Genomic DNA, 27606 nt, shown 5'->3' with positions numbered 1-27606 from the left:
ATGGGGAGGTAAGGTGAAGTAATTACTAGAAATCCTCATTATTTTGATGCTTAGGAATATACCATAAAAGGAATGCTCACATCCATGTATGTGGTTTGCACCTTTAAACATCAGCAAAATGATCAGGATCTACCTCAGGTTATATTACTATTGTGTGAACACAAGTGTGTGTAAAAGGAGTTTTCTGCTGTTTATGTCTATCATGGCGATGCATAAAAAGAAGCATTTCAGAAACACACTTTGCACCTTTGACTCATCTACATTGCTACACACAAAATAGTCCACAGCTCTGAATGCAAATAAAAAAACAAACAAAAAAAAATGAGATATAACACTATGGCACATCTCAAAACCCCCCAGTTGCCGCATACCAGAGTTGTCATGCGCATTTTGATCATGCTCAGGATGCACTCAGACTGATTATTGCAACCATCCATTATCTCAGCAGCAGTTGAGCGAATGTGCTGTGCACACCTGCAACATTTTGTCATGAACCTGTGGCAGGGTGGTTGTAAAATGGACTGCATTTATATAGCACTTCTGAATCAGAAGCTCAAAGTGCTTTAAATAATTCATCACTTCACCCATTCACACACACACACACACACACACACACACACACACACACACACACACACACACACACACACACACACACACACACACACACACACACACACACACACACACACACACACACACACGTTAAGGTGCTCAATGCAAGGAGCTCACTACACACTAGGAGCAAATACGGTATTAAGGACCTTGCCCTTGACTGTCTGGTCTGGCAGGAGTTTGAACCGAGGATCCTCTGCTTAACCACTAGACCATCATCTCCCCCTCCTGCTGTGCCTGGGCCTGTAAATCTAAGTGTCAATTTTACACACTTATTCCAAATTGTGGATGCTGGCAAAGAAAGTGGAAAAGAAAAAAAACAGCCACCGCAAGTGCGATTTTGAAAAATCAATGTATTCTTCAAGAGATAAAAATAGATCAACTGTTGAGGCAGATGCTCAGATAAAGTTTGATGGTGGTTTCCCAACCAACCAATCAAAGAAACAAAAACTGTGACATTGCAATATGTTTACAGGGGTTATGACTGCTTTACAACACATGTACTGTACCAATTTATGTTGAATATGGTGGACATATTCTGAGTTTTAAAAAATTTGAAGTTTTTATGATTATGAGTACTGAAAAAGTACTCATCGACAAAATTATCTGCTTGGGACTCCAGCGAGGGCGGTTGCATCTCCTCATCTCTCCTCTATCTCTGCTCCAGCCTTCAAAGTGCCTACTTCACCGGACTGTGAATTCTTCAAACTATATTGGATTAACCATGGAATTGATCAGCTGGTCTCTGAACACTATTGACACCATTTTTTCAACAAGGAAATCAGGGCTGGGGGACCCTGCATGCCCAGATGGAACCCACCCTGCGGGCTATGTTCTCGACGCCTGGGAGAAATGGCGTGTCACATGCTTGGTGCCACTCTCTGTGGAGGACGTCGAAGATTTATTTATATTTGGTTTTATCGTAGGAGAGCCGGTGCTTACTGGTTTATGTGCTGCCCTGACCTACCGGAGAATTGGCAAGACAGCTGCCACCAGAACCACGACCCCTCACCTGTCCGTCATAATTAATGAGTTTGGCAAGGTGATACATTCTCAGACTGCATTAACCCTTGAACTCAGACACAAGTTGGATAACATCTCAGAGCAAATGCACGCCTTACAAAGGAAGATGTCGGAGACCAGGGAATACTCATAAATTGGATTTGGTTGTTCATGAGAGCTGCAAATGTGTTTTCTCTCCTCAGCTCTGAACATGGCAGGCTTATCAGCCTCTGAAAATCAAAACGCCCCATTGTGTTCCTCCAGAACAATTTCTATGGCCTTGGTGAACCATTCGGCTGCCTTCTTATCTTTTGCAACTCTAGCACACACGGACAGAAACTGACATAAACTTAACTGTTCTGCCACTCACACATGGACAGTGACTGATACTTTGTGTTCCTGTCCCCATCCTGTCCCCCGTTCACACCACTCCCTTCCCCCTCCGGGGCGCAGCGTAGCTTTAGCTGCGGCAGCTCCCCATTCCCGCCAAGCTGGCTGCATGACCACGTGTTGCTGCAGCCACCCCCCCCCACACTCACATTTCCTCAATTCGGATTATGGACTATTTCAAAGTTTAGCGTACATAAACAATCAAATGTATATGTGCGGTTGTTTTAATTCTGACGTGGGCCATTATTATGTTCAACTAGTAATAATTGTGGATTAATTGCTGTACATTTGTAGGAGGTAATTGGGTGTAAAATGAATTGCCCTTTTTAGGGATCAATAAAGTTGTCTGAGTCTGAATGGGTTATGATCAAAACATTTAGTAACTTAGTAAGTCAGCTCAAATGAAGCATTTTAAACTTCTGAAATCCTGTGTCCACATATGGGGACATGAACTCTTTCCTGTTCAAGCTCAGGTCTTAGAAGCTTAAGATGTGTCCTCTGCCATTAGCAAGCCATGTCATCTGTAAACATTTACCTGTTGTATTCCTCTATGCTGTGGTGCGCTCTCTCTCTCTCTCTCTCTCTCACTCTCACTCTCTCACACACAGATTTTCATCAATAAACCTGTTAATGTGTCACTATTGCCCCTTTGCATTTTGGGTCCTTGGTTGTTTCAGAGCTGATAATAATACTGCATTTGTCAGTAAAGCAGCTTAGTTCAGCATAGACATTTTGGAACAAACATCTTTTCAACTGAAGACCATTTCAGTATTTCAAACCATGAATCCAAGAACTCAGTGTCCTCGTTTATGAGGACCTGAGAACTTGTGTATGGGAAGCATGCTGATATCTAAAGCAACATGCACCCTTATCTTCTTGGTCAAAAGCATTCAAGGCCCATCCAGAGGCCTGTGTAATGATTAGTTGATTTGTTTAGTACAATAAGAACCCCAGTGTCCTTGTTACCACCTGCTGTGTACCAGGATTCAATGTTTATGGGGCAACATGCCTTCAAATATATCTTTGGAAGTTCTAAAGCAGAAATCTAGGTACACCTCTCTTTCTCCGAGTGTAAATTCTGATGTAGTCACTAAGATGGTTAGCAGCAAATTTTATTGTCTGCATAATGAGCAAATCTTTCAAGGCAACACTATGTGGGCTTTATAGAATAGAATAGAGCCTTTATTGTCATTGCACATATATACATACAACGAAACTTGTCCTCTGCATTTAACCCATCCTAATTACAGTTAGACACAATCTAACCACTAGGAGCAGTGGGCAGTCACAGTCCAGCACCCGGGGACCAACTCCAGATGTAGATGCTACCTTGGTCAGGGGCAGAGAAGGAGCAGACCCTAAATAAGCATGTTTTGATTGTGGTAGGAAACTGGTGTGCACGGAGGAAACCCACGCAGACACGGGGAGAACATGCAAACTCCACACAGAAAGGCCGGGAATTGATCCCACGACTTCTTGGTGTGAGGCGCCCATGCTAACCACTAAGCCACCGTGCCGCCCATGATATACTGACATATTTAGTATATTTAAATAAAGTTCACTGCAAATCCAAATCCCATTTAACACTTTTTTTTATAACTACAAACTTATTGTGTTCATTTGGACAGATACAATCAGTGAGCTATGCAGACCAATTTCTTACAGATTGATTTGGTCATTGTGACATCTGGCTTGTATGGTAGTCAGCAACAGGACAGAAGTTAAACGTGCTTCATGCTGAAATGTAATTCTTGCAGGAGGACAACAATCTTCTCTTTTTTATATCACTATATTTACTTGGTTTGTAATGTGAAACACTAACTATGAGCAATTAAAAATTTTTTTGGGTAGAACTTTTGGTAAACTTTTTGGTAGAAACAATATTTTTTCTTTGTATTGAGATAGCATTTAGCTCTTAGATCTATGCACCTTAAAAGTGTACAGCCTTTGGGTTTTTTTTTTTTTAAGATTTAACTCATAAAAATAATGCTCTTTGGCACCACTATAATTCAATTTTTTAGTCTTTATATAGGGAATTCATAATATGACATTGCCAAAATGATCAAAATTTGCATTGTCTGGGATAAAAAAAAAAAAACAGTTCCCCTGAAAGGAAGAAATTCAAATGGCCAGACAGCCTTGAACTTCGTAGGAACCCATCCAGTCTATGACATCAATCACATCGACTTGTGAGAGGGATGCTGGGAAGTACATGGTGACAGCAAATCAGAGTAGAGAGGCACAGTGACTGCAGCTGGCTCAAACAAATAATCCAATTTGATAGAAAATGGTCAAACAGCTGCTGTATGAATCTAATGTTTATGGTTGTGTAAAGCTTAGACAGACATAAACACTTCTATATGCTGCTGTTGAAACCAGGTAACACCTCTGAAGTGATTTACAAGACATCTTAAGAATGTTAGCATGCATGGCCTGTGTATGCGCATCAATCAAGGTCAAAAGATAACTTCCGATAATGTCAAAACCACATGCATGTGCACATGTGGTTCCTCCTGACACCATTAAAAGTAAAATAAAATATTCTTTATGGAATTCCCCTCAGGTAAATATGGTTTCTTCATTAAAGTAAACAGTAATTTTGCACCATGTTTCAAAAATAAACTGACATTAATGCTTGAATTTCAATAGAAACTAAATTTTGTCAGTTCTGTGAAATTTGAAGGGCCGTGCAGCTTTAATATTTAGGTTTTATAAAATGAGGGGGAACAATGCATATTATATACCAATAACTATGGTAGACACAGACTGAAACCTTTTTGCGGGAACAATGTGCACCTGAAGCTTTTCATCAATATATTCTGGTTCAAATAAGTATGAACAGCCATCAAATTCAAATGGCTCATCTGTACGTTCAAAATTATCTCAAAATTTGGTCATGGCTTTGTAAACAGACTTCATAGTTTTGTTGGTAAGTAACAAGAACCAAAAGAGCATCCACAATAGATTTATATGGACTTTGTGAAAGGCTGAGGTGCCACAGCAGAGGGACTGCAATTACATTTTCTTTACATTTACTGAGGTAATTATGAACAAATGTACTTCCACAGGGATCTGCTCCATGATTCATGACACTTTAAAAAACATTTTAGCCTATTCATCAGACAAAAAGTGTTGTAAGCTTGCCCCAAATTATTACACATCATAGCCATTTGTCCATGATGGTTTCAACATTCAGCATCCATGTAATGGCATATTTTATTGTTGCGTTGGATGTTTTGCTCAGTATCACAACAAAAGCTTCAAAAGAATTCAATCATAATATTTTTTTTGTATTTCCTCAATCAACGCTTTCCTTATTTAGATTTTTCTGTAAGGTGGGAACAACACTGAGTGAATTAAATGCAATAAGTAATAGACACATTGGAGGAATATTAGCAGTTGACCAGTCTGGTAAGCAGAGTGAGAGAGACAGAAAGTTACAGCATCCAGGGTTGCACAAGAATACAAGTCATGCTTACTCTCAGGATGTGTTGTCTTTCATGCTGGGGAGAGAAAGGAAAAGTGTACACAAGGGATAAAAGAGAAGAAAATAAAACAACATAAAATGGAAAAAGGTCCAGTAGATACACTTATTAAGAAAATAGGGTCTGTCGAACGCATCACCACTGTCCATTACACACGGTAGGCTTAATGGTTAACCTTCTCAGTTAACCAAAAAATAATTAAACAGCCCAAAAAAGAAAGAAACAAACAACAAAAACAACAACAAAAAACAGCAATCACTGACTGACTGCAGATGAAAAGATCAGGTCTAGAAGTAAGGTTAGCACACCACCTTGTGGTGCAACATAAAAGTCTCATACTGAGATTTTGACATTGTGTCACTTTGCTTAAATATGGATCCTTCCTCAATGCAACAATCTTGTTATTCCAATGACTCTCCTTTTGCTAGTTTAAGGTTCTGCTAGTTCTAAACAGAAGGACCACATAAAAATGAATGGTCAAACACAACAAACAGAATACAAGCGCACATGTAAGTAAGTCCCTTCGGCTGCTCCCTTGTTTGCACTCGGGGTCGCCACAGCAAATCCAAGGTGGATCTGCATGTTGAACTGGCATAGGTTTTACGCCAGATGCCCTTCCTGACGCAACTCCACATTACATGGAGAAATGTGGCAGGGGTGGGATTTGAACCCGGAACCTTCTGCACTGAAACCAAGCACATTAACCACTTGGCCACCACCCCTAGAATACAAGCGCACATATATACATATAAAAACATGAATACGGTTAAAAAACACAAAACAAGATTGGACTTACATTGTACCAGCTTTGGCTCTTCTGTGGAGAGACAGACAGAGAAACAGAAAGAGAGAGGTGCATTTAACACTGTGAAGCCACACATGGTAACAGTGTTGTTTGCTTTCACACGTTGCACAAATTACAAAAGGTGTGAAGGTCACACTACGTATACTTGTCACAATTAACAGGAGCTATTCAGAACTATTTCCAAGCCGGTGAGCATCTGTTTACTTCAAGTGCCATGAAATCTGCAGTCCAGGTTTGTAGTTGACAGGCCCATGGATTTTAAAACCAGTATTCCAAGGATTTCAGATGATAAACTGAAGGTTAATGCCCCTTTGGTTTGCCTTTGACAGAAGATGTGAAAGTTTTTCAGGGACAGAGATACATACAGCTGCATTTTATACATATATGAGACAGAAAACACTCTGGAAACATAAGAGGCATTCTGTTGAATAGTGCTGTATAATTTTCTTTTAACTGCATTAAAATGCTGTTTCTCAAACTAGGAGTCTTGTGTTTCATCATGCAAGTGTTAAAAGAAATAATGTGCAATGCGAAAATAATTTAATACTCTATGTTTTATTACAGTGCATCCAGAGCACTTTCACAGTGCTTCATTTTTACCACATTTTGTAATGTCAGTCTTATTCCAAAATGTATTAAATTAAATACTACATAATAACAATGTAAAAAAAAGTTGTTTTTTTTTTTGGAGATTTTTGCAAATTTATAAAATATTTAAAAAAAACTAAGTATGCATAGCCTTCGCCAAGATATGCAAAATTGAGCTCAGGTGCATCCTGTTTCCACTGATCATTCTTGAGATGTTTCTACAGCTGAACTGGAGTCCATCTGGGGTAAATGCAGTTGACTGGACATGACTTGGAAAGACACACACCTGTCTACATATAAGGTCCCACAGTTGACAGTGCATGTCAGAACACAAACCAAGCATGTAGTCAAAGGAATTGTCTGTAGACCTCTGAGACAGGATTGTCTTGAGGCACAAATCTGGGTAAGGGAACAGAAACATTTCTGCTCCTTTGAAGGTCCCCATGAGCACAGTGACCTCCATCATCCATAAATGGAAGAAGTTCAGTTCCACCAGGACTCTTCCTAGAGCTGGCTGCCCGTCTAAACTGAGCGATCGGGGGAGAATAGCCTTAGTCAGGGAGGTGATCAAAAACCCAATGGTCATTCTGCCAGAGCTCCAGCATTCTTCTGTGGAGAGAGGAGAACCTTCCAGAAGGACAACCATCTCTGCATTAATCACCAATCAGGCCTGTATGGTAGAGTGGCCAGATGGAAGCCATTCTTTAGTAAAAGGCACATGGCAGCCCACCAAAAGGCACCTGAAGGACTCTCAGACCAAGAGAAACCAATTTCTCTGGTCTGATGTTACAAAGACTGAACTCTTTGAGGTGAATGCCTGGCATCATGTTTGCAGGAAACCAGGCACCATCCCTTTAGTATGGTGGTGGCAGCATCATGCTCAGTGGCAAGAACTGCGAGACTAGTCAGGATTGAGAGAAAGATGAATGCAGCAATGTAGAGAGACATCCTGGATGAAAACCTGCACTCTTGACCTCAGACTGGGGTGACAGTTCATTTTTCAGCAGGACAATGACCCTAAACACACAGCCAAGATATCAAAGGAGTGGCTTCAGGACAACTCTGTGAATGTCCTTGAGTGACCCAGCCAGAGCCCAAACCTGAATCTGATTGAACATCTCTGGAGAGATCTGAAAATGCACCGACGCTCCCCATCCAACGTGATGGAGATTGAGAGATGCTGCAAAGAGGAATAGGCAAAACTGTTCAAAAATATGTGCGCCAAGCTTGTGGCATCATATTCAAGATGACTTGAGGTTGTAATTGCTGCCAAAGGTGCATCAACAAAGTATTGAGCATGTGAGGGTGTGAATACTTATGTACATGTGATTTATTAGTTTTTTTATTTGTAATAGTAAGTAATAAAAAAACAAAAACAAAACAAACAAAAAAAATTTTTCATGTTATCATTATGGGATGTTGTGAGTAGAATTGTGAGGGGGCAAAAAGGAATTCACCCCAATTTGGAATAAGACTATAACATAAAATTTGGAAAGAATAAGGCACTGTTAATACTTTCTGGATGCAATATACATTTAAAATACTTAACTGCCAGCTGTTCTCTTGTCTAATGGAACTTGTGAAGCCTTACGTATGTTTCCATGCCATATGTTGTCAAGATGCAGGCTTATGCTGCATTCACATTTTCACAGTAGAAAAAAACAGTTGCATGAGATGTTACAGCAGGATTACGGTCATGTGTGGTACCAGACAGCAGCAGTTGATGATAATTTCAATAAGAGGAGACATAATTTACTCAGTTAAAAGATGCAAGAGTGTTTTAATGCTTTGCACATTATGTTAAAGCATTATGTTGTGGCTCTTAGGGCCTGATTTACTAAGATTTCAGATAAGTGCAAGATGGCATATTCAATCTAACACAAACGCTGTGTTGGGAAAGTGTAAGTACACGGACCCACAACAGGGGGCGCAAATGAACGGACAATGGAATAGGTCAAATAACAACACTTTATTGTTGTGAATATGCACAACAAATACAACAGATTACAGCAATGGACAAAAGTCAATTCACAAAGGTGTCGTGTGGGCAGGCTCGAAGATAGGAGAAGCCTCTCCAAAGTAGAACCGGAACCACACGGTTTCCTCCGCCACCAGACCCCGGGAATACTGGAGCCGCCAAGTCCCGAACTCCCAGGTGGCCACTGCCTCCGCGTGTCGGACCTGGTACTGCTGGCGAGGAACAAAGAACAATTAAATGAGGGCGCGTTTGCACCCAGGAATCCGAACGGCAGGAAAGCTACCTCCACCTCTCGTTGGAAAAGTAATCCACAGAACAACGCACAAAATCCAAAAGGATACAATCCGTCAGCTGAGATACGTTACCTTCCAGGTAGAAACGATATCTCGGCAAAGAGGTGGAGACGTAGTCCTGCTGATATACTCCTGCCGATCAGATGATTGGTAACAGCTGTTGCAGGTGATGCGTGACAGCTGTCACCCTGGCTGCTCCTGTGAGGCGGCTGCGCCCTCTGGTGCCTGGAGCCCGCACTCCAGACAGGGCGCCCTCTGGTGGTGGGCCAGCAGTACCTCCTCTTCTGGCGGCCCACACAACAGGACCCCCCCCTCAACGGGCGCCTCCTGGCGCCCAACCAGGCTTGTCCGGGTGGCGGCGGTAGAAATCGGCCAGGAGGGCCGGGTCCAGGATGAAGCTCCTCTTCACCCAGGAGCGTTCTTCAGGTCTGTACCCCTCCCAGTCCACCAAATACTGGAAGCCCCGGCCCATCCTACGGACATCTAAGAGCCGGCGCACAGTCCAAGCCGGCTCGCCATCGATGATCCGGGCAGGAGGTGGTGCCGGACCGGGAGTACAGAGGGGTGAGGTGTGATGGGGCTTGATCCGGGACACGTGGAAAACGGGATGGATCCGCAGTGAGGCCGGAAGCTGAAGCCTCACTGCGGCTGGACTGATGACCTTGATGATCTTGAACGGACTGATATACCGGTCCTGCAGTTTAGGGGAGTCCACTTGAAGGGGTATGTCCTTGGTAGACAACCACACTGCCTGCCCTGGCCGGTATGTAGGGGCCGGGGTCCGCCGACGGTCTGCATGGGCCTTCGTCCTCATCCGGGCCCTCAGCAAGGCAGAACGGGCGGCACGCCACACCCGACGGCACTTCCATAGGTGGGCCTGGACCGAGGGCACACCGACCTATCCCTCAACCACCGGAAACAAAGGAGGTTGGTACCCCAGACATACCTCGAAAGGGGAGAGGCCGGTGACTGACGACACCTGGCTGTTATGGGCATACTCGATCCAGGCCAGATGGGTACTCCAGGCCGCCGGGTGCGCGGCTGTCACGCAACGCAGGGCCTGCTCCATCTCCTGATTGGCCCGTTCTGCTTGCCCGTTGGTTTGGGGATGATACCCGGATGAGAGACTCACCGTGGCCCCCAGTTCCCGGCAGAAGCTCCTCCAGACGTGCGAGGAGAACTGGGGACCGCGATCGGAGACGATGTCTGTTGGGATCCCATGCAGCCGGACGACATGGTGAACCAGGAGGTCCGCTGTCTCCTGGGCCGTCGGGAGCTTCGGGAGGGCCACGAAGTGGGCCGCCTTGGAGAATCGGTCCACTATCGTGAGGATGGTGGTGTTGCCCTGGGACGGCGGGAGGCCCGTGACAAAATCCAGGCCGATGTGGGACCAGGGGCGATGGGGCACGGGCAGCGGCTGGAGCAGTCCCGAAGCCCTGCGATGGTCAGCCTTGCCCCTGGCGCAGGTGGTGCAGGCCTGGATATAATCCCGGACGTCGGCCTCTAGGGACGCCCACCAGAAGCGCTGCCGGACAACTGCCATGGTTCTTCGCACCCCTGGATGACAGGAGAGCTTAGAGCCGTGACAGAAGTCCAGGACTGCAGCCCTAGCTTCTGGTGGGACGTAGAGTCTGTTCTTCGGCCCAGATCCGGGGTCCAGGCTTCGTGCCAGGGCCTCCCGGACGGTTCTCTCTACGTCCCAGGTGAGGGTGGCCATGATAGTGGACTCCGGGATGATGGGTTCCGGTGGATCCGACAACTCCGTTTTGACTTCATCTTCATGTACCCGGGACAAGGCATCCGATCTCTGGTTTTTGGTCCCGGGACGGTAGGTGATCCGGAAGTCAAAACGGCCGAAGAACAGTGACCAGCGGGCTTGCCTGGGGTTCAGCCGCTTGGCGCTCCTGATATACTCCAGGTTCCGGTGGTCAGTGAAAACCGTGAATGGCACGGACGTTCCCTCCTACAGATGTCTCCACTCTTCAAGAGCCTCTTTCACCGCAAGGAGTTCTCGATTGCCGACGTCATAATTCCGTTCGGCCGGGGTCAACCTGCGGGAAAAATAGGCACACGGGTGAAGGACCTTATCGGTCTTCCCGCTCTGGGAAAGCACAGCTCCTATCCCTGAGTCCGAGGCATCCACTTCAACCACTAACTGGCGACTAGGATCGGGCTGCACCAGAACGGGTGCAGACGAGAAGCGCCGTTTCAACTCCTTGAACGCGGCATCGCAACGATCCGACCAGGTGAAGGGGACTTTTGGTGAGGTCAGGGCTGTCAGGGGGCTAACTACCTGACTGTAGCCCTTAATGAACCTCCTGTAGAAATTAGCAAAGCCGAGGAACTGTTGCAGCTTCCTACGGCTAGTGGGTTGGGGCCAGTCTCTCACCGCCGCAACCTTGGCCGGATCAGGAGCGACGGAGTTGGGGGAGATGATAAACCCCAGGAAGGACAAAGATGTGCGGTGGAACTCGCACTTCTCGCCCTTCACAAACAGCCGGTTCTCCAGCAACCGCTGCAGGACCTGACGTACATGCTGGACATGAGTCTCAGGATCCGGAGAAAAGATGAGTATATCGTCTAGATATATGAAGACGAATCGGTGCAGGAAATCCCGCAAGACATCATTAACCAAAGCTTGGAACGTCGCGGGGGCGTTTGTGAGGCCGAACGGCATGACCAGGTACTCAAAGTGACCTAAGGGGGTGTTAAATGCCGTCTTCCACTCGTCTCCCTTCCGGATCCGAACCAGGTGATACGCATTTCTAAGATCTAGCTTAGTGAATATTCGGGCTCCATGCAGGGGCGCGAACACTGAATCCAACAGGGGCAATGGGTATCGATTACGAACCGTGATTTCGTTCAGTCCCCTATAATCAATGCATGGACGAAGTCCGCCGTCTTTTTTACCCACAAAAAAGAAACCTGCACCCATCGGGGAGGTGGAATTCCGGATCAACCCGGCGGCTAAAGAGTCCCGGATGTAGGTCTCCATTGATTCGCGCTCAGGTCGTGAGAGGTTGTACAGCCTGCTGGACGGGAACTCACCGCCTGGAACCAAATCAATGGCACAATCGTACGGACGGTGGGGGGGAAGGGTGAGCGCCAGATCCTTACTGAACACATCTACAAGGTTGTGGTACTCCACCGGCACCGTCCCTAGATTGGGCGGGACTCTGACCTCCTCCTTAGCCTGGGAACCGGGAGGAACAGAGGAACCTAAACATACCCGATGGCAGGTCTCGCTCCACTGAACCACTACCCCGGACGGCCAATCGATCCGGGGATTGTGTTTTAACATCCAGGGGAACCCTAAAATCACACGGGAGGTAGCAGGAGTCACAAAAAACTCGATCTCCTCCCGGTGATTTCCTGACACCACCAGAGTTACAGGTGGTGTCTTATGCGTGATTGGAGGGAGTAGGGAGCCATCTAGTGCCCGCACCTGCACAGGCAAGGTAAGCACCACCAGAGGGAGCCCTATCTCCCTGGCCCATCTGCTGTCTAACAGATTCCCTTCAGAGCCCGTGTCCACCAGTGCTGGGGCCTTCAGGGTTAAATCCTCATAAAGGATTGTAACTGGGAGTCGTGTGGCAATGTGGGTGTGTCCCACGTGAATGTCTCGGCCCACCCCTAGCCCAGTTTCTAGGGGCGGGCGTTGGTGTTTAATCGCTCGGGGCAGTCTCTTACCTGATGCTCTATCGAGCCACAAACAAAACACGCTCCGCGGGCCAGCCTCCTCTGTCTATCTGGTGCCCTAAATGTGGCCCTGCTCGTGTCCATAGCTTCGTCAGCAGGGGGAGCTGTAACCACACGGAGCACAGGGGCCGTGGAGCGTGGGGAGGGCGGAACGCGGTCGGAACCGGAAGGGAGAGGGACGGCGCGTGCCCGGCCACGCCCTTCGTCTCGTTCCCGACGGCGTTCTTCTAACCGATTGTCTAATCGTATGACGAGATCAATAAGCCCATCTAAATCCCGCGGTTCGTCCTTTGCCACCAGGTGCTCCTTTAGAACCAATGACAGTCCGTTTACAAAGGCGGCGCGGAGGGCAGTGCTATTCCAGCCGGACCTCACAGCCGCGATGCGGAAGTCGACTGCATAGGCAGCTGCGCTCTGGCGCCCCTGTCTCATTGACAGCAGCACGGCTGAGGCGGTCTCTCCTCTATTTGGGTGATCGAACACTGTTCTGAACTCCCTCACAAACCCATCATATGTCTGAAGGAGCCGTGAATTCTGCTCCCAGAGCGCTGTAGCCCAAGCGCGTGCCTCACCGCAAAGCAGGTTTATTACATAAGCTATCTTGCTAGCATCAGTCGCGTACATGACAGGACGTTGTGCGAAGACGAGCGAACACTGCATAAGGAAGTCCGCGCACGTCTCCACACAACCTCTGTACGGCTCTGGAGGGCTTATGTATGCTTCCGGGGAAGGTGGGAGGGGTCGTTGAACGACCTGTGGAACGTCACTGTTATGCACAGGGTCGACAGGAGGGAGAGCCGCAGCAGCGCCCTGAGGGCGCGCCTCCACCTGCGCGGCGAGAGCCTCCACCCTGCGGTTAAGGAGGACGTTCTGCTCTGTTATTAAATCCAACCGAGCCGTGAAAGCGGTGAGGATCCGCTGCAACTCACCGATCATTCCTCCTGCGGACGCCTGTGCGCCCTGTTCTTCCATTGGCCGTTCAACTGCCGGTTGACGCCCCTCGGGATCCATGACGTTGGCCGAGATATCCTGTTGGGAAAGTGTAAGTACACGGACCCACAACAGGGGACGCAAATGAACGGACAATGGAATAGGTCAAATAACAACACTTTACTGTTGTGAATATGCACAACAAATACAACAGATTACAGCAATGGACAAAAGTCAATTCACAAAGGTGTCGTGTGGGCAGGCTCGAAGATAGGAGACGCCTCTCCAAAGTAGAACCGGAACCACACGGTTTCCTCCGCCACCAGACCCCGGGAATACTGGAGCCGCCAAGTCCCGAACTCCCAGGTGGCCACTGCCTCCGCGTGTCGGACCTGGTACTGCTGGCGAGGAACAAAGAACAATTAAATGAGGGCGCGTTTGCACCCAGGAATCCGAACGGCAGGAAAGCTACCTCCACCTCTCGTTGGAAAAGTAATCCACAGAACAACGCACAAAATCCAAAAGGATACAATCCGTCAGCTGAGATACGTTACCTTCCAGGTAGAAACGATATCTCGGCAAAGAGGTGGAGACGTAGTCCTGCTGATATACTCCTGCCGATCAGATGATTGGTAACAGCTGTTGCAGGTGATGCGTGACAGCTGTCACCCTGGCTGCTCCTGTGAGGCGGCTGCGCCCTCTGGTGCCTGGAGCCCGCACTCCAGACAGGGCGCCCTCTGGTGGTGGGCCAGCAGTACCTCCTCTTCTGGCGGCCCACACAACACGCTACCACACATTAATTAACTGTCTCAAGTAGGAGACTGCTTTTTTGTTTGTTGTAATTGCTAGTGCAAGATGTGCTGTGTGTCCTGTGTGCACAGTTGTGACGTCCCACACAGGCTCTGATATGTGCGTTTGAGTGTGATCCACCTGTCAGGCATGGAAATATTTATTCTCGAAGAACAAGCTCAAAGTAAAGTTAAATATCCATGATGTTTATAATGAATGATTTTGTTTGTTTTTTTTTCTCCATTTTGTGCAATCCATTTTTGTCCTGGAACAGCAGTCTGTCAATCAGTTAACACCAATGTTTCAAAGTCATGAAACACAGGCAGCACTCACTAAATTTCATTTTGACCTTGAGAAATGGTGTTGAGTGTGCAAACAGCACCTATTTACATCTTCCCTCCCAGAATTTTGTGCACTCTGGTGGACAAACCCCAGATTCCATATTTATGAAGGCACATGCACTAAATGATCATGACTAAGTGATTTTTATTTGACAGATGCTATTCTCATTGTGCACTCTAAAAAAAAAAAAAGAAACTGCTGTCTCAATGAGAAAAATTGATGTAACAGTTTGCATAGATTTTTTTAAAAAGTTATTTCAACTTTGTTATTTCAACTTTCAACTGAGTTAATGCCACAAGACTTATCTAGTTAAGTTAAAATATAAAAAAAAAAAAAAAATCACTTTTTCTCATTGAGCGGTTCATTTTTTAGAGTGTAACTCAGCATGCAGGTGTATTTGTGAGTGCAATGGTGGTTGCATACTTTTGTTACACATGCACATCTTTAGCAAATCACACCCTTATTGCTGCTTTAATAATCAACCTCTTTTGATGCTAAAGCTTAATATCTCTCAGTTGTCAGCAGAGTCATTCCTGTTCATCTGATCCTCAACTGGGTGAATCCACATTAAAAGAAGTCATTGCTTGCTGTTTAACTCTAAATAAACTCACGTTTTGGTTGTCTTTGTAGTGGTGCCAAGTATAAATATGTTGTCTGTGGAGATTCTCTGTCATCACATTGATGGCATCCAAGTAAATTGAGTCAGGTCAACTGAACATTGCAGTTGTTCAAAAATGTTCAACTTTCAATGGCATGTACCATTCCAGTAAGTAGGGTGCTACTCTCACAGCCAGCAGTGAAGGTCTTTTTTGTCAACCTTTCTTTGAAAACAATGGAACACCCGGTTTAATGCCTATTGCACATCATTAACACATGAATGTAGCATAACTATCTGATCCTTGGGTGAAAAAGAAAACATCAGTTCATAGGACTTTCTCTGCTGGTTTTCCTTTTATTTGTAATAATCTCTCTGATTCTGTTGAGTTTTTTTTAAACTGAATGGTTCAAAGGAAATGCAGGCACATTTTACCCTGAAGCCCATTTTTAGACAGTTTTGTGTCCAACTTTTTACTCGGGAATAAAATGGGTTTCATAAGTCTAGTATTTAGTGTGATTGTTAAAACTGTCACGGACCAAATAGCTAATAATGTAAGCAGAAGACTCTCTCATGAAATCTCAAACTATCACGAGAATATCAGGGCGAGATAAACATATTTACTGTTGTATAATATGCAGTGGAATATAAACCCTAACTGTAGGAAATTAAATAAAATATATTTCTCATCAACAATCGACTTATTTGGACTTAGAGGATACCTGTACAAACTGTAGGAAATTAAATAAGAAAATATATTTCTCATCAACAATCGACTTATTTGGACTTAGAGGATACCTGTACACCACAGCAGAAGAACGATAAGTAGTTGTCTTTCTAATTAGTCATTTTAAAGTTTTCTTTACCTTTACTTTGGTAAATATGCATGTGCAACTCTGTAGGGATCAACTCCACTTCCTGGCAGGTCTAATGAGATTTTAGCCTGTTCAGTTGAGACAAGATGCTTTTACTGTGATATTTTTAGCTTGCCCCATACATTATTACATTATTAGCCATTTAGTCCATGAGGATTGCAATGATCGAACTAATTACTGGACTCATTAAAATAGTCTTGAACCTAAAAACAATCTAAAATTAGGTGTCAGCTTCAAAAATGTTGGAGTTCCCCTTTAAATGGTTAAATAAATGGGTGGTATACAGAGGTTAAATGATGAAAACTTGAGTCAGTGTCCAATTACTTATGCCAGGGGTGGTCAAGTTCGGTCCTCGAGAGCCACATCCCTGACACTCTTAGTTGTCTCCCTGCTCCAACACACCTGAATCCAATGAAAGACTCATTAGCAGACTTTTAATGAGCCTTTCATTGGATTCAGGTGTGTTGGAGCAGGGAGACAACTAAGAGTGTCAGGAATGTGGCTCTCGAGGACCGAACTTGGCCACCCCTGACTTATGCAGCTAACTGTTATGGTAACATTGAATTACAAATAATTTAATTTCATGAACTGGTATCAAATATATAGGTGTGGGTTTCCAGTCTCTGAGTGCTCATTCTAGATTTTAATAATGTGTTTATTGCTTTGTATTGTACAGACATTGTATTGTAAAGCACTTTTAATAGGTGTTTTTTTTATAAATAAAATATTTTTATTGTAAAATGTGTGTTTTTTTTTTTTATTTATTTATGTCTGGTTTTATCCAAAGCACATAATTTCGTTGATAATACATTAAGTTGAGAACAATGTGGCTGCTGAAAATGTGATTGCTTCATTTGTGTTCATGACTGTGTTGTCACGCTTTAAGGCACATTCGTTGTGGTGCAGTTGTATGGCAGCAGAGGGCATCGGTGGTGTATGTTAATGAAGATAAAACCATCACCTCCCAGCTACATCAAACACTCTATAATCTAACAAAGCAAATGTCCTATATAAGCAGGTACGCATTCACACGCAGAATAAAAGTGGAAAATATTGAGTGCTATGTCATACCAATGCACTTGATGATGTAGTATTATACAAATATTGTGTACTTTGTAATACTGAAGGGGCACTGGGGAGCGGGGGGAGTTGTAAAGTAATAATTCATTTCATATTTACATTAGCATTATAAATAAAACTAATGATCAAATTAAAGGCATTACTGCATTTACACTGTACAAAATAAAAAACTCAACTTACAAACATTAGTGACATGGTATGTTATTTAACTGAGCAAATTAAAACATTTCTGTTCTGCCAGATGCCTTGAGTTTTAAAGTTTGCTCAACTTTTTTTTTAAACAGTGTACATAGTCAGAACCTTACATAAAAAGTGCACCGGGGAATCATACTGTTATTTTATTTCTATGAGTCACTGTGACTGACAATTAATTGGAAAATAGAACAGACTACAGTTGTTATACATCTTACCACTCCTTAGTTTGACTTGGTAGACAAAGTCATAAAAGGCCACAGCAGCTGCACACTCGCGTTTAATTTCTATTTCCTGCCCTGGTATCAGGCCCAGGGTCTGATACCAGGGCAGATAGACGGGCTAATGTGGGCTAATCTGATTTGAGGGCAACACAGACACAAGATAGGAATTACTCTCAAGAGACTGTCTGCATGAAGTGTGTGTGTGTGTGTGTGTGTGTGTGTATTTGTGCCTGACTCTGTGTGACAGCACATAAACAGGTATATAGTATTTATGGCTGCACTGATTACAGACAGAATGTTTGTTTCAGTGATTATTCGTGTGGTGTGTTTACTGGCTTAAAAATCACATATGAGGTTTTCAACTATACAAGCTAAATGTTTATTCTGGAAATACAGTACTGTGCAAAAGATTCTGACACATTAAAATAATGAAAACATGCCAAATACATACTTATAATTACCGTATTTTATGGAGTATAAGTTGCACCAGAGTATAGGTGGTGCCTGTTAAAAAGAGTACAAGTCCCACCTTTTTCTGTATTATCAGCTGTTTCATTTGGAATTTTTGTGAACTGTTCTTGTGTACAGTACATTGTATAATTGGCATTTGCTCTTTTACTCTTAAAGTTTATTTTGTTTAGTGCATTGATTCTTGGAAATGTCCTATATAAATAGTCATCTATTATTACTAATAACAAATGTGCAATTTTTAGAAAAGAAGTTAGACTGGTGAATAAGTCAAAAGACCTCCCAAACATCTAAAAAAGTGACTTACACTATGGAAAATAATAATATATATAAAAAAAATGTGATCGTGGGGAGACTTATATATGTTTTTTCATCTTCATGGCACGTTTTTGGACTGATGCGTCTAATATTGTGATGCAAATTCAAATATGGAAAATATGGAAAGAAAAAGAGAAAATAGTCCAACAGCGCACCCATGCAGCTGAAAAGGTTTAGGCAGAAGCAAAGCTTGTAGATTGTTTGTTGCTGTGACGCCACTCTGAACTTCACACGGTTGTATACACTTCTTTTATTTCTGTTTAGCACTCTTCTGGTTATTAATTGTATCTACTCTGAACGTTATTTAACAACAGTCCTGTTGTGAATTGTTAGCATTCACTAGCGGTTAGCATTCGCTAGCAGTTAGCTTTTGCTAGCGAGGTCGACCCCTCCCCCCTCTGTTGTTACTTTTTATAGCTGTTTCTTTTTGACACTTTTAATACTTCTGTTCGTTTTTCAGTCGCTGCTGTGAATTATTTTACTCCTGTGTAAAATCTCAGGAGCGGCTAGCACTTTCGCTAGCCGTTAGCTTGCGTTAGCTATTTCGGACCCCCGTGATCATTTTTTCATTTCATTTTTTTTACACTACTGTTAGTTAATTAACTGTTTAGTGTATTTATAGCTGCTGCTTTTTTACCTGTTTAATACTTCTGTTAGTTTTTCAGTGTAACTGCTGTGAATTTTAATTCATTTATTTGCGTCTGTGTGAGCCTTAGGAGTGGTTAGCTTATCCATTATTGGTTAGCTCGTGTTTGCTTGGCTACATTCTTGAATTTCTTAGTGCACAAAGTACACTACTAATTCTACTTTACACCCTCCGTAAATCCTGCATGATGTTGGAAGATAGAGTGGCTCTCTTAGAGAGTCGTGTCCGTAAGTTAGAGCAGCTTCTTACCTCAGTGGAGTTAGATGTTACGGGCACTCCAGATGAGGTTAGTGTTGAGCCGGCTAGCGAGCTAATTAGCATCAGCTTAGAAACACCGGCTGTGGAGGACGGCTTTCGGACTGTGGCTAGTCGGAGGAAGCCCCGCAGGGCTTGGTGCCCGGTTGTGGCACCCTGATCACACTCACCAGTGCGAACTGTGAATCGGTTCTCCCCCTTGGATTTGCATGATGTGAATTCTCTGAGCCCACAAGTGACTTCCACTCCTGTCTCCAGGCCGAAACACTGGACTTTAGTGATAGGGGATTCTATCACCGGCAAAGTCAGGTTACAGACGCCGGCTGACGTTAAATGTATTCCTGGGGCCAGAGCTGCCGACATTGCATCTCATCTTAGGGTGCTGACGCTGCAGAAGGGAAGACAGACGAAGGAACATGACATGAGATATAGTCACAGTTATTCACGTTGGCACCAATGATATTAGGATGAAGCACTCAGAGGTCACAAAAATGGACATAGGGGGGACTTGTGACCTTGCCAGAAAGATGTGTCGGCATCGATTAACAGTCTCTGGTCCCCTCCCCTCCCAGGGTACTGATGAGGCATTTAGCAGGCTGACATCGTTAAATAGGTGGCTGGCGCAGTTTTGTAGACTGCAAGGCTTTAGCTTTATTGATAACTGGCCTTCGTTTGTCCGTTTCGGAGTGTTAAAGGACAAGTTGGGACATGCCTATCTCGGCTTTCAGTGCTTACCAGTCGAGTGAGTATAAGAGAAATTGTGGAGAGCTGGGCATGTCCCAACTTGTCCTTTAACACTCCGAAACGGAGGTGTTCCGTTGTCTCGCTTCATCAGCGAATCGGTCGTGACGCGCGAAGCCTCCGCGTGGCTTTCCATGACAAAATCTCTTGTTAAAAGTGAAATCTGCCAGAAAATGGCTGATGTCCAGCTCTTGTGATAACCAGAGAAATTTCACACGATGGTCCTGGCTCCACACAGTGTTCCGTTTAGAAATGATGTGGTGGTTTCTGCCTCTCGATGGCGGCTTGGAGCGCAGCGCGCCATGTGCCATTGTGGGCCGTCCTCCTTATTCTCTGTGAAGCCCGTAAAATTTTCACCGAAAGCCAGATAAATTTTTCGAATGGTTTCCAGCTGCCTGTCTCTAACAGTTTCTGAAAAAATTCTGATGTAAAAAAAGCCCAAATCATTCCGCCATTTCCTCACAATGAAACAACGACGAGAGGGGTGGAGCAGTGCTCACTCAAAGCCTGCCCACAGGCGAATGACGCAACCGACAGGCGTGGAAAAACTCATGCATGCGCACGAAGGTTCAAGCTTGGCTGACGTAAAAACATATGAATCAAATCCATATATTTTTTGCATAAAATAAAAAGGTCGGATACTTTTCTCACAGACCTCGTACATTTAGTCACGTCCCTCGTGATACGAAGCAAGGCGGGGGTTGCTCTTATTTATAAATCTAGGTTTAGCTTATTAGCTGTTGGGGTTACAAATATCACTCGTTTGAGCATCTGATTCTCCGCTCTGTTCAGGATATTAGACATTGCCAAGGTCAGAAGAATAAAAATCAGTCGTATTACTTTGTCACTGTATATAGGCCTCCTGGCCCATATTCTGAATTCTTAGATGAATTTGGTGCGTTCATTTCTAACTTGTCAACTAGTGTAGATAACATTCTGATCACTGGTGACTTTAACATTCATATAAATAAGCCTTCTGATACCCTCTGCAAATCATTTATGGAAATTGTGGATGCATTAGGATTTCGGCAATGCATTCGGGATTCGACGCACATTAGTGGAAATACCCTGGATCTGGTTCTTGCATGTGGTATTGCTGTCACGAATATTGACATCATGCCTTTTACATCAGTGGTGTCTGATCACTCACTTATTAAGTTTATAGTTTCGCTGCCGTGTTTAGTGAACAACAACCTTATATATCATTACGGTGATGCATCAATTCCTCAACTAAGACTGAACTCGAAGCTAGACTGCCTGATGCCTTAGCTTTACATTTGACAAATACCCAGTCAGTAGACAGACTTGTGGATAGTTTAAACTCAGTGCTCAAAACTACACTCGACATGATTGCACCACCTGTGTTAAAACCACGCTCCCCCAAATCACAGTCACCTTGGTTCAGTGATTATCTGCGTGACCTCAAGCATAAAGCAAGAGGTCTAGAACGGAAATGGCGTCGTTCAAAATTAGAAGTATTTCACCTTGCGTGGCGTGATGCTATCTTAGACTATAAGCATGCATTATTGGCTACAAAGCGGACCTACTACTCTGATTTGATCAACAAAAACAAGCATAACTCAAAGTTCTTGTTCGACATGGTGGCAACACTTATGCATGGACAACCACCTGTAGTTCACTCTCCTTTTACAGCACAAGATTTCTTGGATTACTTTGGGAAGAAAATAGAAGACATCAGGTTGAACATATCCCAGCATGCCTTAACCCAGCCACTACACTCTGCTATTGAGGTGGGCACCGCTACTGAGGTATTACCTAGATTTACAGAATTTGATAGTATCTCACTAGGCATGTTGACAAAACTCGTAATGTCAACAAAAAGCACAACCTGTTTATTTGATCCTATACCAACAAAACTGTTTAAGGACCTTTCGCCCACTCTTGGGCCGACTGTGCTGGAAATGACTAATCTTTCTTTAACTTCTGGATCTGTTCCTAAATGTTTCAAATCTGCAGTGATTAAACCATTACTTAAGAAACCTAATCTTGACCCTAGTGTATTGACAAACTATCGGCCGATATCAAATCTATCATTTTTCTCTAAAATTCTGGAAAAAGTGGTGTCACGGCAGCTCGTAGACTATCTTACTGAGAATAATCTCTTTGAGCCACTGCAGTCTGCTTTTAGAAAATATCATTCCACAGAGACGGCTCTATTCTGCTTACAATGGATTCGGACACCACTATGGTTCTGTTGCTGTTAGATCTCAGTGCTGCATTTGATACAGTGGATCATCATATTCTACTTGATAGGCTGGAAAATCATTTTGGGATTACTGGGAGTGCCCTTGCATGGCTGACGTCATACTTGACCAGTTGTTCTCACTGTGTTTTGCACAGTAACACTACCTCTAACCTTAGTGACATGAAATTTGGGGTTCCACAGGGGTCTGTCTTAGGCCCCCTGCTTTTCTCCCTTTATATAGCACCCCTTGGGCACATATTGCGGCGTTTTAGGATTACCTTTCACTGCTATGCGGAAGATACTCAGTTATACATGCCGATAACTGCTGGTAATCTCGTTCACATAAAATCCTTAGAAGATTGCCTTGCATCAGGGAGAAGATGGATGTCTAGAAACTTCCTACTTTTAAACTCTGATAAGACTGAAATGATGGTTCTTGGTCCAGTGAGACATTGGCATCAATTTGACCAGTTAACGCTCAGCCTCGGCTCGTGTGTCATACATCACACTGACAAAGTGAGGAACCTTGGGGTAATTTTTGATCCTTCGTTGTCCTTTGGCCTCCACATCAGAAATATTACTAGGACTGCTTTCTTCCACCTGCGAAATATAGCGAAGATTCGTCCCATCCTGTCTATGGCTGATGCTGAGACCCTGATCCATGCATTTATTTCTTCAAGATTGGACTACTGCAATGTTCTATTTTCTGGTTTACCGCAGTCTAGCATTAGGGGTCTCCAATTGGTTCAATTGGTTATTCATGGACTGGCACCTCCCTACCTAGCTGACCTAATTAAACCTTATGTACCGGCCCGGGCTTTACGTTCTCAGGGTGCTGGACTACTTTGTGTCCCTAAGGTGAATAAGAACTCTGTGGGTCACAGAGCTTTCTCTTATCATGCCCCTGTTCTGTGGAATGATATCCCTGTGTCAATAAAACAGTCAGATTCTGTGGAGATTTTCAAGTCCAGACTTAAGACGCACTTATTTTCCCTTTCATATGGCTAGCATACTGGTACAGTTTTGTTTTACGCTTTTTACTCTTTTAATTCATCTATTAGTCATTGGAGCGGGCTGCGGCCTCAACTTTATGCTGTGTTTACACATAACGACAAGTCACGAATGCCACGAAGTACACATTCTTGGCCGCTGATCACAAATGTGATTATTCAGGGCAGAGGCGTCAGGTGTCCTCAGGAACTGCTGCAACCTGTTACCACACGTTACGATTAATGGCACGTGTTGCTGGAGAATTATCAGGAACCATTATGCACGGTCAAGAATAGTGTTCCGAGTTGTTGCGCGCTATTGCGCGTAACAGCGCATCGTTAAGTTCTGTCACATTGTGAACGAGGTGAATTGTCTCCACACACACACACCCATATTCATCCAACCGAATTCAGATCGCTCCAGTTTTTCAGAAGAACTTTGTGACTGCATGCGTAGTTGGGCTCTGTGCCATGGAGTGGCACAGAGAGGAGGAGGAGGACAGAGCCAGATGTGTGGCTTCATGCGGCTGTCGTCTCGCGCATTTTCCCAAACATCAGGCACATGCAGCAGGTGGAACACCTGCAGGAGCGCGCTGAAGACCACTGAAATTAGACTTTTAGCCGACTTGGTGTCACCAATCAAAGTGAATGTGGTGCAGCAGGGTTTAATTGTGCGCGCGCTTGAATTGAATTGAATTATTTTTTTATTTCGACACACATGGTTGAATAAAAAAAAGAAATACAATATTTACAAACACAAAACAACAATACAGCTAAACAGAAAACAAAATACAACATTCCAGAATTGACCAAAATCAAAACCCATGTGACCGAAAGGGGGTGGGTAGAAGCATAACTTATCAAGACCCACACTTTGTTCCACGAATTCATTGATACACCCAGACACACACATATATATACATATATACACATACAGACACACGTATGTATATACACTCAACAAAAATATAAACGCAACACTTTTGGTTTTGCTCCCATTTTGTATGAGATGAACTCAAAGATCTAAAACTTTTTCCACATACACAATATCACCATTTCCCTCAAATATTGTTCACAAACCAGTCGAAATCTGTGATAGTGAGCACTTCTCCTTTGCTGAGATAATCCATCCCACCTCACAGGTGTGTCATACCAAGATGCTGATTAGACACCATGATTAGTACACAGGTGTGCCTTAGACTGCCCACAATAAAAGGTCACTCTGAAAGGTGCAGTTTTGTTTTATTGGAGGGGATACCAGTCAGTATCGGGTGTGACCACCATTTGCCTCATGCAGTGCAACACATCTCCTTCGCATCATCCGTGAAGAGAACACCTCTCCAACGTGCCAAACACCAGTGAATGTGAGCATTTGCCAACTCAAGTCGGTTACGACGACGAACGGGAGTCAGGTCGAGACCCTGATGAGGACGACGAGCATGCAGATGAGCTTCCCTGAGACGGTTTCTGACAGTTTGTGTAGAAATTCTTTGGTTATGCAAACCGACTGTTCCAGCAGCTGTCCGAGTGGCTGGTCTCAGACGATCTTGGAGGTGAACATGCTGGATGTGGAGGTCCTGGGCTGGTGTGGTTACATGTGGTCTGCGGTTGTGAGGCTGGTTGGATGTACTGCCAAATTCTCTGAAACAACTTTGGAGACGGCTTATGGTAGAGAAATGAACATTCAATACACGAGCAACAGCTCTGGTTGACATTCCTGCTGTCAGCATGCCAAATGCACGCTCCCTCAAATCTTGCGACATCTGTGTCATTGTGCTGTGTTATAAAACTGCACCTTTCAGAGTGGCCTTTTATTGTGGGCAGTCTAAGGCACACCTGTGCACTAATCATGGTGTCTAATCAGCATCTTGGTATGGCACACCTGTGAGGTGGGATGGATTATCTCAGCAACGGAGAAGTGCTCACTATCACAGATTTAGACTGGTTTGAGAACAATATTTGAGGGAAATGGTGATATTGTGTATGTGGAAAAAGTTTTAGATCTTTGAGTTCATCTCATACAAAATGGGAGCAAAACCAAAAGTGTTGCGTTTATATTTTTGTTGAATGTATATATATATATATATATATATATATATATATATATATATATACACATATACATACAAACATATCTATACACACATATACTTGTACGATACATATACCATCACATACACCTCCCAGTCATGTTACAGGACACACCCACATATACCTAAGCATACATACCTACACACAAGCAAACACTACATACTAGACACAGTCACTTCACAACGATCTCACTACAATATTTTGAAACAATTACTTTCTTGCAGAGTCGCTTAAAACATGCCAGAGTACCACACGTTTTGATCTCAATAGGAGGCTCATTCCACATCTTCACCCCCGTCAAGGATAAACAAAAACCTTTTACATTAGTGCGAATTAATGGTTTCTTGAATAATACACAGCCACATAAATTATACTCAGAATCCCTCATTTCGAACTTCCTCCGCCGGACTGGAGGAGGTGCAGAGATGTCTGGCTGTACGTGAGTTTCCTCAGACTCGTTCTCCCGCTCATCGATTACAACAGCAGGTGGAACACCTGCAGGAGCGTCCTGAGGAGCTTCAGCAGGAACTGTGTAACGACATTTGGTGCCGAGTTTAATAGTGCGCACGTGACAGAAAACTAATTCGCGGTGGCACGTAGTGAAATGTGACGCTGCGTTACAAGTCGTGTCAAAACTTGACAGTTTCCGTGTCACTTCGTAATAACGCGTGACAGTTTGGGCTCCAAGAATCATGACAGGAACCACTACGAACACTGTCATGTTCTATTAAGGATCAATACTCATCAAGACGGATCAACACGCTCAGTTGCGACCTCCACGACTTGAGACGAAATGAGGGTGGTGTGTGACATTCGTGGAAGATTTTTTGACAGGCAAAAACATGCTCCATGAATATCAAGAATATCACGCACCAACACGCACTATTAAGAAACCTATTCAGATGCGTTAAGTCACATTAAGAATATCAGGAATGTGTCACGAATGACAGAAAAATGACATTCGTAACGCGTCTTGGTTATGTGTACACGCACCTTTACCTAAATTCTGGGTCTTTTAGTGAAGTTTAGGGCTAGTGGCCGGCGATCACCTTAGTATTTCTCTGTTTTTCTTGTTGTTTAATGCTGGCAAATTATACAGTATTTTTTGTCTTTCTGATGCCTGATTCTGTTTTTTCTCTCTGTTTAAGGTGCAGCTCCATCCAGATATGGGAGTTGTATTCGTGTTGGTGATCCTCCTGTCCTGTGCGCCAATAGCATTTCTTGTATATTCATCCATGAATTGTTCTGTAATTTATGTTTTTTTAATTTACTCACCCCTTTGAGTCTGGTCTGCTTGAGGTTTCTTCCTCAGAGGGAGTTTTTCCTTACCACTGTTGCTCTGGGGGTTGGTAAGGTTAGACCTTACCTGTGTGAAGCACTTTGAGGCAACGCTGTTGTGATTTGGCGCTATATAAATGAAAATAAATTGAAAACTGAAATTGGATGCCTACCCCATTAACCAAAGAAATAAAAATTGTACACATGTATATAAAAAATTATACATCCATCCAGTTAAATCCAGTCTGAAAAGGAGTGGGGGTGAGCAAAAAACCCATTTGTTCCCACTATTTTAACCGCTCAGTCACTGTAACTCATAGGACACAATCCCAATGTTACCGAACAAACTACATTTACAGTACAGCAAAACTCATAGGGCACAAGCTCATTTTACATCAGTCACATATCTAGAGAACATCATTTCTTTATATTGATATTTAAACTGAATAATATCTGGACGTCGCTTGAGTTCTTCTGTCAGGTTATTCCATATTTTTGGGCCACAAATGGAGACGCAAACCTTTCCTGGTTATTCTAGCCCCTGCAATTTTAAAATAATACAAGCCTCTTAGATTATTGCCAGGGGTTGTATATTCACTAAAGAGTTGAAGAATTACTAAAAACACATTTCATAATTTCAGATTTAGTTCAAAAGTATTTCTCTATACAGTGTTAAAATCAAATATTATCGTATACATTTAGAAGGCTTTCTGAATATTTTGATATCCAACA

The 27606-nt window shown here is 43.8% G+C and overlaps 1 protein-coding gene and 1 long non-coding RNA gene across 18 annotated transcripts in view; both read right to left on the bottom strand.

Moving 5' to 3' along the window:
- The window catches only part of gramd1bb (GRAM domain containing 1Bb), a 429520-nt gene that overhangs the window by 56799 nt on the left and 345115 nt on the right, over positions 1 to 27606 (bottom strand). For 12 of the 17 annotated variants that reach the window (XM_034168028.1, XM_034168030.1, XM_034168033.1 and 9 more), the window contains 2 exons: positions 6289 to 6309; positions 5487 to 5510 (listed from right to left, as the gene is read on the bottom strand). In XM_034168028.1, the coding sequence (XP_034023919.1) occupies positions 5487 to 5510; positions 6289 to 6309 (45 nt within the window). The remainder of the gene's footprint in view (positions 1 to 5486; positions 5511 to 6288; positions 6310 to 27606) is intronic. The other 5 variants (XM_034168032.1, XM_034168037.1, XM_034168035.1 and 2 more) reach the window with 1 other exon arrangement.
- Positions 7160 to 25939, bottom strand: LOC117508313. Its single transcript, XR_004560049.1, has 3 exons — positions 25663 to 25939; positions 24809 to 24812; positions 7160 to 7171 (listed from the first exon to the last, which is right to left on the bottom strand). It is a non-coding gene; the product is annotated as an uncharacterized LOC117508313 (long non-coding RNA).

The sequence above is a fragment of the Thalassophryne amazonica genome, chromosome 4, assembly GCF_902500255.1.
Source record: "Thalassophryne amazonica chromosome 4, fThaAma1.1, whole genome shotgun sequence".
Lineage (NCBI taxonomy): Eukaryota > Metazoa > Chordata > Actinopteri > Batrachoidiformes > Batrachoididae > Thalassophryne > Thalassophryne amazonica.
The sequence above is the reverse complement of the archived record's forward strand: the minus strand, read 5'-3'. Positions and strand labels throughout refer to the sequence as shown.